This window comes from Dunckerocampus dactyliophorus, chromosome 13 (assembly GCF_027744805.1).
Source record: "Dunckerocampus dactyliophorus isolate RoL2022-P2 chromosome 13, RoL_Ddac_1.1, whole genome shotgun sequence".
NCBI lineage: Eukaryota > Metazoa > Chordata > Actinopteri > Syngnathiformes > Syngnathidae > Dunckerocampus > Dunckerocampus dactyliophorus.
In genome coordinates this window covers 24540155-24557500 of record NC_072831.1, presented here as the reverse complement: position 1 = coordinate 24557500, position 17346 = coordinate 24540155, and the positions used below count along the sequence as shown (strand labels likewise).

The 17346-nt window shown below is 40.6% G+C and overlaps 1 protein-coding gene across 3 annotated transcripts in view; it reads right to left on the bottom strand.

The window, feature by feature from the left end:
* Window positions 1-17346, bottom strand: part of qkia (QKI, KH domain containing, RNA binding a) — a 94801-nt gene that overhangs the window by 26541 nt on the left and 50914 nt on the right. For all 3 annotated transcript variants that reach the window (XM_054796672.1, XM_054796673.1, XM_054796671.1), the window contains exon 4: window positions 6061-6204. In XM_054796672.1, the coding sequence (XP_054652647.1) occupies window positions 6061-6204 (144 nt within the window). The remainder of the gene's footprint in view (window positions 1-6060; window positions 6205-17346) is intronic.

Below are 17346 nucleotides of genomic sequence, written 5' to 3'. Positions count from 1 at the left end.
GCGTGCACTCGGGGTGTGTGCTAGGGCAGGATCAGCCGACTAAATCCACACTTGAAAGAGAGAAGCTCTATCGCGTTCACCCACCCATCTCTGCCCCCCCCTGTGAATCTCATCCTTTTGCCGATGTAGCCCCTATTCCCAGTTAGTGTGGGGTGGGGGTAGGAGGTTCGAAAGTTCATCGGACCGAGGGAGAAACAGAGAGCAAGGTGGAGGCTTTAACAACATGCAATCAAAGCCCCTTTTCCTGTAGAGACAGTAGATTGACAGGGTGTTAAACAATTGTCAGCTCTCGCCAGGCAAGTATGTCCATCAAGATGGTTATGGAACAGGCTAGATTTACTATAACCAGCATTATAATGGATCCCGGATCAAGTTATTCCCATCATAAAACCTTCATTAACTGTACAGGCGCTGATTTAAGTAACATTTTAACATTGCTAACTGTCATGCAAATATAAAGACAAGTTGACCACTGTATAATGACATTAAATAAAACTAAAATAAAGTAAAATTAGAGAACAGTAATCCCTTGTTTATCGCAGTTAACTGGTTCCAGGCCCGACCATGATAAGTGAATTACTGCAAAGTAGGACTCCTTATTTATAAATGGAATATTTTCGTAGTTACAGCATAGAAAACGTCTTTGTGACCTAAATAGTTTTTAACATTAGAGTCCTCTAGACAAAGAGTAACACCCCTATAGTTACCTTTACACTTGTATTACCCAATAGAGTAGATATAATAAGAGTAAATAAGCCATTTAATAAGACATAAGTAAGACTCGTGTGTGTTGAAATAAATGTGTTCCCAACATGTAGTGGACAGGAAGTGACGTTGGGGGTTCAGAGTTGAGTTTCATCTTACCGTGGGTTATGGCCTCAACAGTAGCACGTGTTTTTCTGAGATTTCTGTTGTGAGATAATTCAAACCTAAAAGCCTGTTGTTTCCGACGACCATGTCTGGAGCTTGTGTTTCTCACTGAAACATTGCCGTAACATTACTGAAACCTAGCGACCAGTGTAGAATACTACATATTCACAGAGTCTTTGAATGCATCTTGTGAATGTCTTACATGTATTTAGCCATTTTTATGCTTATTTAGGCAAAATTGTTTCAATATGCACATTTGACAAAAAAAAGGCTGCATTCAACTATGAAACAGCAAAAAATGTGAGAGTGACTAAACTAAACAAAATTTCGAAACATCATAGTGGAGCCTGTTATACTATGTTTTTCTATCAGTTTTTTTTCATGAGGCCTCGTTCGTATGTAGATATTAATCCGATACATATCTGATGCTACTGCAGTCTGAACGGTCAGGTCGCATATATCCGATATATACGTCATTGAAAGGCGTGGTTTATCGTGCAAGACTCGGATAAAAGGTACTCACCGATGCAGGCAAAAGCTCTTCTCATCCGAAAAGTATTTTTCTTATAAAAAAGGTATTAGTGAAGCAGCTCTTGTCAATGTCTCACCACCCCTGCCTCCGACATCGACCCACATGCTCCTTGGAACAGACGTCGGAGCAAGTTGTCTACGAACTGCCATAGCAAAAATTCTTGCCCTCTTTCTTCTTAATCTCCTACACAAAATCATTTGGTCGAGAAAATAGACTCCCATGAAATTGCCACAAACGCTTTAAGGAGAGCGCGCTCGTGAAATATCGATACTTCCGATACCAGCTCTTCATGCTCTAAAGTCGATTCTCAAATCAAAATACTGATACTTTTGATACTTCAGACATATTATTTTGTCCTTTGTTTTTCTGATGTTGTATATTAGCTTTTTTCACTATATTGATGAATCACCCCTCTATCTCAGTATATTCAAAATAAATCAACAAATTACTATGATGTCTTGATTCTGTATGCTATGATTTGAAATTCTGTACACTCCTTTTTAAAAATTTACCAGACACATTAGGTGTATTTGCACATATACTGCTCAAAAAATAAAGGGAACACTAAAATATCACTTCCTAGATCTAAATTAATGAAATATTAATTTTAAATATTTTGGTCTTTACATGGTTTAATGTGCTGACAACAAATTCACACAAAAACTATCAACTGAAATCAAATTTACTAACCCACGCAGGTCTGGATTTGGAGTCACACTCAAAATTAAAGTGGAAAAAGACACCACCTGTTGTCTATTCCATTTGCTCAACAGCATGTGAAATTGATTGTCAAACTGTGTTGCTTCCAAAGTGGACAGTTTGAATAACGGCGCAGCCGTTTTGACTGAGTGTGAATTGAGTGTTCCCTTTATTTTTTTGAGCAGTGTAGTATCAGATCAGTATCGTCGATACCAGCCTGAATTTTACCCAGTATCGGATCAGAAATGAAATCAGTGGCATCACACATCACGAGAGCACACACACACACCGCAGCAATACTTCCGTAAACACACAAAAAAAGTGTGTGACGTAGTGCTTTTGTGCATCCACGTCACTTTCCGGGCGCTTTGCGTAGCATTTTTTGGTAATGTTAACAACCACATAAAAAAATCAAATTTAAACAAAAAATCCAACCTGAGCATCATACCCTGCAGTATGAACATAGTTTTGGTCCTCTTCAATGAAATATAAAGATTATTCACTGAAAATGAATAAAAGCATGACCTCATTTTGTTTCCTGTGTAATTTCGTAAAGGGGATTTTTTTTTTTTTTTTTTTTTTTTTACACCGCCAGATGTGGGGAAGATGCCCTTCATTAGGACAATGCCTGTGCTCCAAAGCCGTACTTAAATCCAATTTAGTTTAGCATGATAAAGGGCATTAGTGCCAGCCAGCACGACTGCCCACCCACCCACTCCTGGTGTGTGACAAAAAAAAATACAATCCCTTTGAGGTTTTATGTGGAAATGAAATACGGCAACGGATCACACAAGGAAAGGACATTTAGGTACTTACTGTGGCTTACAAAAATGGCTATTGACATTTAAATTGGCCATAGAGCAGCTTGTGGTGATATGCATGTGAATACCTAAAGTTTGGACACACATTGTACTGTATATCTTGAAATGGATTAATCAGACAGGTTCATTATTTGGAAAATCTGAAGGTAAAACTTGACAATAATATGTACTAGGCCGACACAACTAATATAAAAAGAAGCGCACTATGAAAAATAGGCAATTTCATTAATATAATAAAATTTATTTTTATAAAAAAAAAAATTCCTCATAATTAAAATATTTTAAAACATTTTTAATGTTTAAATTGACAAAATAAAATTTAAAGCAAAAAGCTACTTTTCATGAGTATGGCGGAAACAACAGTTTATCCCCTTAACTGTCCAAACGCTTCAGGTAATCAACTACTGCGCATCTTAAATGCACTTGTCAAGCTGCAAAATGTAAGGGGGCATTTTCTAGAACAATGCCAGCTATTTCGGTGCCACTCCATCCAGATGAGTGTTAGCTTTTGAGAGCAGTCATTGACTTAAAAGGACGCCAACGGGGGGACTCTTGTTCTGTTGTGTGAGTGTGTTTGCGGTGACTCATACAGCATCGCTCCTTGGTACACTGTCACCACCGATGATGGCTTCATTCTTGAGTGTGCGCGCGTGTGTGTGTGTGTGTGTGTGTGTGTGTGTGTGTGTGTGTGTGTGTGTGTGTGTGTGTGTGTGTGTGTGTGTTGGGGGGGGCGCATATTTGAGTGTGTGTGTGTGTGTGTGAGTGAGTGAGTGAGTGAGTGAGTGAGTGAGTGAGTGAGTGAGTGAGTGAGTGAGTGAGTGAGTGAGTGAGTGAGTGAGTGAGAGAGAGAGAGAGAGAGAGAGAGAGAGAGAGAGAGAGAGAGAGAGAGAGAGATAGCGTTCAAGTGTGTCAACATCCTCTGTGTGCATACAGGCTTTGGGAACAAAACAAGTGCCTAAAGAAATAACAGGCAGACAAGCAGGAGGGAAAAAAGGACATGAAGTGATTTCCACACTGTCAAGCTGGGCTAAGGTGAGGGTATAAACAACCATTCCCAGGCAGGAAAGTCAGGCTTTTATTCTTGTACTGTAGCAACAACCAACAGTTGGCACCATAGTCTTCAAATCCGACTGTCCTGACTGGGTTTCAATCAGGAGGATTGTGATATGTCATTACAAATGTGCATAAATCAAAACCACTGAAAGAAATACATTTTTTTGGGCCCATGTTGAGATCTCAAGTACTGTTACAAACATGCAAAATTTGAAGAGATCAGCCAATTCGGTGTTTCCCATACATTATTTTATTTAGTGTACCAATTAATTTTGACCGCCACAAATCCATTTGCCGCTAACTGTTTAGCATCTTTATGTGCGTTTATTCGATGACTGAAACTTTTTACTTTGAATGTGTCACTTCCACTCCCGGATTGTGTGCGTGTGTGCAGTAGGTAATGCTATTCTCACGGCCGCTTTCAAAAGGTTCTGGAACAATAAACTGATCGGATATTGGGGCGAAATTAGCCAAAAAAAACGATTATATCGGCCTGCATCTAAAATCTCCGCTATTGGCACACCGATACAATCAGTCCGCTCCAGCACGTTTATCAAACAGCGGCCGGATAGAGCCCACGTGATTACAACCGTGCGTGCAAACGTGGTAAACGTGGTGTAGGAAGTGATGTCGGCCGTGCGTTTTTTTTTCATTAACGGCCAGAAAACTTGTCAACCTCATTGCGCATTTGAAGAAGGATTTTCGCAACACCGCTGCTTCCTGAAACACCCACCGCTGATAAAACATTTGCAAAGCGTGAGAAACTCCCACAGGATGACGGGAAGTCATTAGCCATAACAGAAAAGATGACCAGCCTATGTCGACACTTGGCAACTCCCCAAGCGTTACGCCGGCCATTTATCATCCAAGACTGATGTGCTTGTGTGTCTGTTTTCCTCGTCTCCCACTTCTAAACATGCAGGAAGAGTGTTCACTCTGTGCAATAGTTTCAGCACCTTTCCATGTTTGTTCCATAGGACAACGACATGAATGGCGTGAGCCCCCTTCTCAGTCATACAGTCTATGTCTCGGTGAGTGGAGGCGGGGCCGGTAATATACACACAAAGTGCAAAACAGTCTGATCTTTATATATATATATATATATATATATATATATATTTTTTTCCCCCCCATTCTACCTGTCTTAAAAATAATGTTAAAATCTTGTCTCCTCCTGACAGATGCAATCTCATGTATTGTCTCATCTGCTGAACTGAGGGTCTCATTACACCCCTAGTAGTTAGCTTGTTGTGAGCAAGTCCAACAGAAGGACCAATTTATCAATCTCTAAAGCAACAGCTGCCAGGCCTTAACACAGGGGTTTCCAAGGTGTGATGCGGGTCTTTACTGGATGGTTCCAGAAGATTTCAGGGCAGGCACAGCATCTTGAAAAATGTTGTTAAAACCTCCTAAGTGAGCTTCAGTTATGCTTAAATGGACAATTTATTTAATTTTAGTTCAGAAAACTTGCTCCATGTCCAAATACGCTCCGGACAGAAGCCGAAGAGGCCCCAATCGTGTTACTGCATATTGTCTTAGCGGAAGCTTACTCCGGGCCCTACACATGGCCTGAACGTCACATTACATCACCCAACATCAACCTTCTAGTCCTGGCACTGGCTGATCCCAGGCTCCCAAGACCACCAAGCTCTACGTGTTGCCACCTGATGGGTCATCTGGGCCTTCAGCTGCCCCATCCACCTGGTCACTGCAGTCAACATGGAAAATGCTCGCCACGAGCCAGACTGCTATCAGCATGTGGCATGAGGAAATCGGGGCGGGGCGGGGGGGGGGGGGGGGGGGGGGGGGGGGGGGGGGGGGGGGGGGGGGGGTGAGGAAAGCGGAGATGGAATGTGGCAGCCACAGTGGGCGAGTGCCGCTAGCTGTTTCTTTCCCACTCGGCTGAGGTTAGCGCCAACCTGTTCCTGCGTTCTGTGTGTGCTCGTAAACAGGATGCTAACAGTGACATGCGAGCGGCGTGCCATATGTTATCCTGTTGTTCAGACCAACATACTACAGCGGTCAAGTCAGCACTATGTCACCTTAACCACAGTTTTGTTTCTATCCTTGGTGGCATGTACTCACAGCTGGTACGAGGAGCTTCTTCACTTCCTCCACGGCTCTCCTCATCTTAATCTCAGCTCTGGTTTGCGTGTCCTCCACTGTGATCAGGACATGGAGCTCTTCGTTTAGGTGCTCCCAGTTTGGCTTTCCTCTGTTCTGCTCCTCCTAGAAACAAAGAGGTAGACACTGAGTGAACGTGACAGCAGCGGGTGTGTTGTGGAGCACACCGCAGAGGTAATGCAGCAGTACAGCATCAGAGAAAGACATGGTTCTTTGAATAGAGGAGGGATGACAGGAACGGTCCTTTAGTCAGCCATTAAGCTTTTTGCTTTGAAATGACACCCTTCTTTAATAGAACACTCACTTAACTGAGACAAAAAGCTATGCCCCGCGGCAATTAATACCCGTGTAAAAATGACCGGGTCGAGATCTGAGACATGGGTGACAATGTTTTTTGTTTTTTGTTTTTCAAGTGTTCTAACTTAACTAGTAAGAACGGCATCATAATTCATGAATTGCGGTTGACATTGTGCATATGTCTTTTTTTGCAGTGAACAACGGTGTCCAGATAAAATTAGGTACAATAGAGGGAGACAGTGGAAGCTCCGTTAGCTTATGCTCCGGTTCGCATACAACAGACAAGGTAATGCTATTCTCACGGCCGCTTTCAAAAGGTTGTGGAACAATAAACTGATCGGATATTTGGGGGTGGGGGGGTGGAGGGGGGGGGACTTTTACTAGAAAGTGAAAGGATACAAAAGGTCACTTTGATATTTTGTAGGGTTGGGCGATAATTTTCATATACACCGGTATACATTCTTCCAATGATAAGAAAATGACATAATGGTATAAACAATGGTTGACGACGTGTATTTCCTGCGTGGTGGCACACCGTATTTGAGCATGGCTGAAGGTGGAGGAGAAGCAAAGACGGGGAGGTACCGCTGTAATATGGAGGTGGTTTGGTTTCGATAGAGCACGCAAGAGACCATAACATGCAAAGTTCGCAAAGCATTCTTCCAAGCATTCTTGGAACATGATATCTTTACCTCAGCCTAATTTTCCAGTTTTGTTTGTTTCTCATAATATGACGTCTTAAAAAGAAATACATTTTTTTCTTTAATACTACAACTTATCTTACTAAAATAACGTTATTTTTCCTCATATACTGTAATTGCGATATTCCATCCATCCATCCATCTTCTATGCCTCTATTCTCATAAAATCACTTTTTCTCGTTAGATTACAACTTTTAACTCAACTATCCACAACTGTTCACTCGCTCCATTCATTCCACCATAAAACCAACGGGTCCAGGTGTTGAGAGAGATGCACCAAGTGACCCTTCTTGTTATCCGGCCTGTTTAGTAGCAAGAGAGGAGGAAAACAAACAGGCATCTACATGTCAATATATAGAGGCCGGCAAAATGATCAAGTTAGTTTTTATTTATTGTGCGTGGTTAATTGAATGATTGATTATCGTGACAGGTCTGGTCACTTTCCAAGTATTTTATGGCACTTGTCATGCATCCAATTATCTGAATATGGGATGCATTATTGCTGTCTGAAAGCGCACTCATTTGCAGCATAATCCTGCTTTAGTAAGAATCTGTGTAAAACTTAATGCCCATCTACTTTTTTTCCCTTACACAGAACTAGTAAAATAGGATATTGCCACAAGCTTGTGCACTTTCACCCAGAAACCATCACAAATCAGATAATTTGATGTGTGGCAAGACTTGTTGGACAGTGCCAATTGCTTTCAACACAATAGGGCAGGAGAAGTGAGTCTCGGGTGTTACAACCTCACACCCCTGTCTTGGCATTGCAGAATTACCTTGCAGACAGGCATCAACCTGTCTCTTGACACTCACTCAGCAGGTGGTACATTTAGTCAACTTTTGTCACCTATCCCCTGCAGGTGCCATTTATGGCAGGCAGTATTTTTTTGGGTTTAAACGCTCCCAGTGATTCTAGAACAACTATGTCTATGCCTTTGTCAACCATTCTTTCACCATTGTGCAGCTGTCCAACTACCCACAACGCATTGCGGCAGTGTCCCCCTGCAGGAGGCCCACCTGACATGTTTCCAACTGAGACGTCAAGCACCAAGGAAGAGAAGCTTGGAGCAGAGTGCCACCCACCTGCTTCCTGTTGCCATGGCACTGCTCTTTACAACACACACAAAAAGTTCAACATTCCACTCTCGTTTTCACCTTTTCCACATGGGTGGGGGTAGTTTCATGCCATTATTTCACCATGGCTGTTTGCTTATGGACCATTCGGGGACACAGACTGAAAGGAAACTCAGCATTTTCTAGACAGGACAGAGACAGGCTGGTTTAAATATAAAAGCACAACTGTGTATATTTCCACTCTTCTTCCGATGATGTTTTTGCCCCAAAAGCTTCCTAAAATCTTGAGTGCTTGTGAGTCTTTTTTGGAAACACTGTGGCTGACTCTAATATGGGCAGGACAGTAGGCCAACCAAGCTTGTCATTACACACACACATCACCGGATGCCGCTCTAACAGAATGTCCAGGCGGGGTACACCCTGGACTGGTCGCCAGCCAGTCGCAGGGCACATATAGACAACCATTCACGCTCACATTCATACCTATGGACAATTTACAGTCGCCAATTAAGGAATAACTAATATATTTAATTAATTTGAAATGGTGATTAATAGTGAGTAATCATGATCAATTCATTTTTGAACGGCAATGAATCACGTTACGAATGTGAACCACTTGACAGCCCTAAAAATACACTAGAATTGTATACATAAAATGTATGAAATAATTGTACAAATACAAATTCATTAACCAAAGATTTGCTGTGAATGTGAATTCAGTTTTTTGTTGCTGAAATTGTTGCTGTTGGATTTCTTTTCACATTAAACAAGCAAACATGCCTATTTCTTGGATGAAACTCCAAAATGTAAGCAGTTGCAACATTAAAATTCAAATCAGTTTGATGTTAATGCTTCACAGTGCGTTTAGGCATTTTTACAGTTTGGTTGCAGGTGTTCTGTTAGATGCACATAAGAGCAGAACCGATAATAGTATGGTATTCACGTAAGTGAAGGTTAGTTCCTACATTGGATTGTGGACTATGTTGCATGTGGCACTGAAGGGAAGGGTGCAACGATTCAACTCTGAACAGTACGCGTCTCTTTTGAGCCAAGGAGTTGCTCTAAATTGAGGCTAAATGTCAACAGACTAAACAGGTGCAGTGTATAGAGCCGCAGGGCACATGGAAGGACACAACAGACTCGGCAGAGATGTAGAGGATAAAATATCTTTGCACAGTCTCTTGCAAACGCTTAAATTAAATTGCATTGCTTTGTGCATTAAATAAATGTAACCAACAACAGTGAAATTTTAAGAGGAAGCGGCAGAGGCACCACTAATTTTCCGTATTGAAGAAGTCCCTTACAAACATAGTTATTACTGGACAAATTCTTCAAATTATATTACATAGTGCCTCAAAAAAAAATTCAACCTGCAGTAAAATTCAAGGGGAGGCAAAATGGAGTGCACTACTTGCCGCGACCAGCAGAGACGCAACTCATTTGCTGTCTAAAGAAGCCCCAACATGACATGTCAGCTATGGAGAGTTACATCCGCTGAGGCAAAAATCAAATGTATAAATGTTAAATGAAATGTTTTTACAGACTTAAGTTTAATAAACAAATTTAAATGCTATTCTACCTCTCTTTCCTTGCATTACATTAAAAAATGTTACCTAGCTAGCCTTATTTACCTTCCTGCTATTTGTGCACTAACAACAAAAAAATACAAATATAGAAAAAAAAACTACCCAGCATGCCAGCTTCGAAAGCCATCACAAGATTCCATGACAACAAACAAAAGCCGCCAATACAAGAGAGCGAGAGAGAAAGAGAAGCAGTACAAGTCGTGTTGATAGTGAAAGCGAGTGCTCTCTAAGGGATTGCTGTGCAAACCGTCCTGTCGGAACAAATGTGTCACAAAGAGAAAGGTTGCGAGAGGCATTTGATCAGTGTTAAGTGCAATCTTGGGACGGGTTATTATCCTTTAATATGTCCTGTCTCCCCCTATTTAAGGCGGAATCGACACACTGGCACGCAGATGGGTTTAGCTGTTTTACCACAAAACTAACCTTCTGATCACTTCATTAAGCCAGCTAGACCTCTCTGGAAGAACGCATCTTCGCAGGGTGGCAATGTCATACACTCCTGAACAAAATGCTAAGACCAGTTGAAACTGTTGGATCTTAAATACTTGACAAATAAAAATTTGTCAGCTGGAGTGAGCTTAACCAGCTGCAGCTCAACACTAGCAAGACAAAGGAGATGATCATTAACTTCCAGAGGAAAACATCTCACTTCACACCGGTGAACATCCAGGGAGCGGACATAGAGTTGGTAGACAGCTACAAATTCCTGGGTGTTCACCTTAACAACAAGCTGGACTGGTCCGTCAACACCCACGCCCTCTACAAGAAGGGCCAGAGTCGCCTCCACCTGCTGAGGAGACTGAGGTCCTTTGGTGTGTGCAGGACTCTTTTACGGACCTTTTATGACTCTGTGGTGGCCTCAGCCATCTTCTATGCTGTGGGCTGCTGGAGAGGGGGCAGCACGGACAGGGACAGGAGCAGGATCAATAGGCTGATCAGGAGAGCGAGCTCTGTCCTGGACGGTCCTCTGGACTCCGTGGAGGAAGTGGGGGAGAGAAGGATGTTGGCTAAGCTGACATCCATCATGAACAACACCTCTCACCCGCTACATGACACTGTGGGTTCCCTTAGCAGCTCCTTCAGCAGTAGACTGTTACACCCACGGTGTAAGAAGGAGAGGTTCCGCAGGTCCTTTATACCGACCGCTGTAAGGCTCTACAACACCTGCACCACCTGAACCATGTTGTAGTGCTTTACTTTACTGTTCTCTTTACTTGTCTTGCTTGCTTGCTGCTGTAACAAGTAAATTTCCCCACTGTGGGATCAATAAAGTACATACAATACAATACAATAAAGAGTGGAGCTTCAAAATGCAGAAAGAAGAAATGGGAGTGAGACAAAAAATGTTCTGAGTAAGCAATTTATTGCAAACAAGCATTAAAGTTCACACTGTCATGAACTCTTGATGGCAAAGAAGCTTTCTGTCTTTGAATGCGATCTGACTGTTCAGCTGCATAGGCAAGGCCTCTCACAGTGCGCCATTGCTGCTGAGGTTGGACGCAGTAAGACAGCCATTTGAAAAGTCAAAGATCCTGAGGATTATGGAACAAAAAAGTCAAGTGGCAGATGAGAAACGGGACAATCCTTGCTGTCATTGTCAATTGTCATTTGGACAATCCAAATGAAGGTTGTTACTGGCGCCGAGTGCAGTCCGAGTGTAACCATTGGATGGCATCTGCCAGACAAGAGTTTTAAAAACAAAAAAACACCATCTTCAAAGACCTTCCTTTAACGCCACAAAATTGTTTTGCATGATTGCATTTGCATGAGGCACCAAACGTGGGACATTGAAAGGAAGAATGTTTTATTCTCTGATGACAAAAAATGTAATCTTGACGGGCTTGGTGGCTTCCAACGTTACTGGCATGACAAGGAGATTCCACCTGAGATGTTTTCCACATCATGATCATGATCTGGGGTGCTTTTTTTTTTTTCCTTCAATGGAACAATGGAGCTACATGTTGCGCAGGGGCGTCAAATGGCAGCTGGCTATGTGGAGATGTTGGAGGGGGCATCCCTCATGACTGAAGTTTTGACTGGGTTTTTCCAACAGGACAACTCTGCAGTTCGCAATGCCCATCTGACAAAGGACTTCTTCCAGAGCAATAACCTCACTCTTCTGGACCAACCTGCGTGTTCCCCTGATCTGAATCCAATTGAGAACATTTGGGGATGGATGGCAAGGGAAGTTTACAAAAATGGACATCAGTTCCAGACATGTGAATGTACACACAGTGCAACAAGTCCGAAAAGGAGTAGGAAGAAGCAGATCTTATTTAATCCTACCTCTTCTACATGCCTCAGCAATTACTACTAGTTTGTTCGCTTCCTGTGTTGAAATGTTACCAGAGAAAAGAAGGAAGAATGTATAACAGTAAGAGCTGCAACAATTAATCAATGATTAATCAATTAACAACAATTTTGGCATTGGATTAATCATTGTTTGATTTAAAAATGTAAATACACTCTGAGTTAAGCCTCTCAAATGTGAGGGGTTTTTTTTTAATTTCCTTAGTCATCCGTGTAAGCGGACCTTTTATCTTTGTGTTTTAAGCACACACACGAGCTTTGACGTTGGAAAACAGTGATCACCATTTTTGCCTCTTTTCCGACATGTTGCAGACCAAACCACTTGTGTTTCGTTCATATTGATTTGGTCCGTCTAGTGCCTAACCAATTAGTCGAAACAACAACCTTCAGATTGACTACGAAAACAGTCGTTAGTTGCAGCCCTGATAACAATAAACAAAATAAATTCAAAAACTAATAAATAAAATGATAAACATGACTCAGAGGAAAATCTGATTTGTCTTTACAGACAGGGCAAACAATAGCAAAATTATTTTAAAAAAAAAAAGGATATAAAGTGTATCTTAAGACAAATGGGCTACCACAAGTTTTAAGGCAAAATAAAGTAAAGATCGTCCAATCCCATTCAATGTTAAAAGACTTTAATCTGCTGCAAACCCCCTCCTTCCAAAAAAAAGAGCAATTGCTACATCCCGACTCATGCGCATAACCACATTTCGCCCTTCACCTTCATCCTGACTCCCCATTTTCTACTCTCTGCTTTTTCCTTCTACTTGCCATTGTTCTCCACTTGCAAAGTGATTCACTGTGCCTTTCTCTCTCTCTCTCTCTCGCTTTCTCTCGTGGCCCTGCAAGCTTCAGTGCGCCCGCTCGCCGCCGCCGTCAGCCAGTGCGGCCCAGGAGCAACCAGCTGAATTATTGAGAGCATAAAAACGCTGCCGCTAATGGATCCTGAATAAACACGCCGGCTCAAGCTGCTGCCGTGGCTTCCTCTGCCCGCCACGGGGCATGAAGCGGGAGAATGCGGGGTGGTTGAAGATGCAGATATAGGGGTGATGGGGGAGGGGGGGGTAGTAGCGCCTGTGGTTGAGACAGAGACGCAATTATGCAACACCAGGGTTAGCGGAAATGCAGTATATGGAAGCACTGTGAACAAACTGTGGTTTAAAAGACTGGCAGACAGCCGTTCGAGTCAAGGGACAACATAGCCCGGTCACTATATTTATCCATACACCACTTTAGTCTAGACCCGTGTTTCTCAGACAGTGGTCCACTAACAAAACCCTAGTGCATGGGCGTCCAAACTTTTTCCAGCAAGAGCCACATAGTGAAAAATGATGCAAGGGACCAGTTCAATGTTTTGTAAAAGGAAAAAACGGCATCTCAGCTTTGTGATATACTGTAGGTGAAAAAGCCTATTAGTATGAACTATGCTCTTTCCATTTTTTTACCCCATTTTTGCTGTTCTTTTTTTTTAATTTTAGTTTTACAATGATTTCAACTTTCTTCTTCAATAATCTTGGTGAATTTTCTTTTTGTAATATGACTTTATTCCCATAACAATTTGACTTTATTCCCATAATATTATAACTTTTTCACCAACCTAATTTTACCAAAAACCCAACTTTATTTAGTTGTGTTTATTTCTCCTGATGTTACAACTTAAAAAAGAAATGACTGTCTTTAAAATTTCTACTCTATGCTACTAAAATGACATTATTTTTCCTCATAATATTATGAGTTTATTCTCATAAAATTGTAACTTTTTTCTCTTAATATTTTGACTTTATTCTTGTCAAATTACAGCTGTTTTTTTCCCCCCCATTTCTGCTGATATTTTTTTTGTGGGTGGTGGTTTAACTTTCAAACTATTTAAACTTTGTAAATTTTCTTCTTGTAATTTTGACTTTATTCCCATAATATTTTGGTTTAATTCTCATAACTTTTTGTGCAACCTAGTAGTCCAAAAATTACAACGTTTTTCGTTGTTTTGTTTCTCAAAATATTATCACTTCCAAAAAATAACATCTTTTATCTTTAATATTTCAACTTGATGCTACTTGATGCTATTTTTCCTCATAATAGTAGGACATTATTCTGGTAAAATGTATTTTTTTTCCTGTTAGATTCCAACTCTTTTCCCTCAATATTTTGACATTATTCTTGAAAAACGTCTGTTGATTTTTACATTTCTGCTTTTTTTAAAGTTTTCTTGTTAAATTATATTTGTAGAATATGCTTGTGGAACAATTAAAAACAAAAACATTGCAGGCCGCAAAAGGCCCCCCGAGCCACACTTTGGACAGCTCTGCCCTAAGTGATAGTGGGGCAACAGGGTTGGGAATCGGAGAATAACTTGCAATAATCGCAAATGATAATACCTGATGTGGCTGTTAATCAATAAATTGATAATCATTAGGGATGCTTCAATCATGGTTTTATGCTGCCGATTCCAATACCGATCATCCAGGACTGAAGTCGGTTGATACCAATACCAATCACAAGGATTAATTTGACATTTTTCAATTTATTTATGATGAGTGCTGTTGGCCAGGGGTGCTGTACAAAAGGGAAAAGTCAGGCACCATACTCCGTTCAAGTGTGGTTCTTCAAATGCTGTATTAAAGCTTTTTAAGGTGCTACCTCCGCAAGATATTTTTAGTGGCATGTGTTAGCAGTTAGGTTCCACACGGCAGACATGATGGCTTTTGTTTTGAAGCGAAGTGAGAGGACGACGCTGCCCGAGACGTTAGCTTGGGCTACACTCGACATTGCAAGAAAGGGTCGCTGCGGGCTGCAATAGTGCTAGCCACAGGTGATCCGCTTTTGTGATAAGCGTTGAAAGAAATTTCAGCATATGCCGATCACGTGATTATTCTTTAACGGAAATCGGCTGATACTGATCGAAGCATCCCTAATAATCATACCATCAGAACATCAGATTCTTGGATATTAAACAGCAATGGTATCATGTAGGGACGTTAGACCAAAGTTCTTTGATCAACTATGGAGGAAAGTATTTTTCTTACTTTGAGGGGGTCTTTCCTTGCCTCCATCGCCACAGTGTTTGCTCATGTGGCTTTTCTTCAGGAAATAATAATGAAATATACTCGACAGTGGCTTGATGACTGTGCATCATTCATAAAATTAACACGTCACAAGAACAGCATTACGTTGAAGGGCAAAAGAAAAATAGTCTCATTAGATAAGACGGGAGTCTGGTGTTCACTGCAATTTTTTTATTTTTTTTTGCACAGGCCCAACTTGTGGCTCTAATTGTGAAAAGAGAGCAGAGTGTCCTTATCCTCTTCTCTTCTAATGAACACACTCTGTGGGAAATGGGGAAGGAGAGATAGAAATTAAAAGAAGAATGGGAGATTTCCATAAAAAAAAGGACAAAAAAAATGTTAGCCCTGCAGCAAACAGGCAGCTTCTAAGATTATGACTCAGCCGAAAATGTGCTCGTCTGCGAGCACGAACTGTTTGTGTAACGATGCGCTGTGTGGACTTTGTGTGTATGTGTGTGTTTGAGGAGAGAGAGAGTCAGAAAGGGAGGGAGAGACGGTGTGCAGATGAGTTGTATTCCCACAATGAAAGGGATAAAATAAATTTCCTCTGACTTATGTAAATGTAATACAATAAAGAATCACTGGAGGACAGCTAGGATGTGCAGACGAAAAAGAAAGAGAAAGATAAGATGAAGGAGAAGAAGTAGTCTGGAATGGACGTATTGGATCATGGTGGGTTATTTAATAATCCCAAGGGTAAGATTTTTCAACACTGTCACACAACCACAGACATCCACCCACCTAAAAATGATATGAAGATGTAGCGTGTGTGCAGTGTTTAATGCCTCTATTTGATTGACTGCCAAGCTGCCCAGTGTGTGGTTGAAATAAACGTAAACAACCAGGTCAAAAAACACTGACATTAACAGCTGGGACTGTAGGAGACTTATAATGTAGCTCTGAATACCTCCACAAGATGGCAGTATTGACATTTAAAGTACCATTGCTATCTGCATCTGCATGCGCTTTAAAATGTCGGTTGCTCTACTCAGCTATTGGTGTGAAACTCATCAGTGAGCAGTTTGCGCCTTACCGCTATTACAACATTGGTTCTGTCATTGCTGTGTTGTGCAACATACCTTTTAATAAATGATGTGGGCTATGTTTTCGTTTTCTCATGCACTCCAGGTCATTTTTCAAGTTACAAAATGAAGTTGTTAGGTCTCTATTTCTTGCCTGCTTCTAAGTAACGCTATGTACAATTAGAGCATATACGTGTCCAAAGTGCGGCCCCAGAGCCATTTGTAGGCTGCTGCTGATTTTTTTATTGGCCCACAGCACACAAAAAACAGCAAAAAGGGAAAAATCAGCAGTCATTTTACAACAATAAAGTAAAAATATTAACAGAAAAAAGTACAGGAAAAAGCAGTAATTTTGCAAAAATAATGTAATATGAGGAAAAGTAATGTAATTTTTGTAGCATGAAGCTAAAATATTAAAAAACATTTTTTAAAGTTTGGTTTTTTAGGTTGTAATATTATGAGAAACAAATCAAGTTGTAATTTTAGTAAAAATAGGTTGGGAGAAAACTTATATTATGGGAATAAAGGCATAGTATTAAGAGAAGAACAATTATGAAGAAAAAAAATTGAAATATTAAAATTTTTTAAATCCCACAGCAAAAATTTGAAAAAAAGAGCAAAGAGTGAAGTTGATACTAATAATAGGCTTTACCACCTATATTACAAAGCTGACATGCAGTTTTTTATTGAATATATAAGTTTTAGCATATCTTCATGTGTTGCTTAACTTACGTTATATATTATGAACATTTGTCCCTACGAAATCAAAACAAAATACAGACCAATTCACTACCCATAAAATATTAAAGGTAACAGATTCATACAACTGCTATCTACAAATGTGAAATGGCCTTCAAAAAAGTGTTTTTTTTACTCAATACTGTTTACCCAAGAAATACTGTAACTACCTTGAAATCTTTACTAATAAAAAGTTTCAGATCAACGGTCAATGACAGTCAAGGAGACGTTAACATAAACGCGAGGCACAGAGTAGGGGAAGAACTCATGCAGACTAAAGTCATGAAATCTCAACCGCATAAAAAAAAAAAAAAAGCACCTTGAAAACAACGCATTATAAATTATGGAAATGTTGCCGTAAGTTAAAAAAAAAAAAGGACATATGCACGTGAAAGAGGACATTATCAAACTCTTGCACTAAAATTATGATTTCGAGGTTATACTTCAA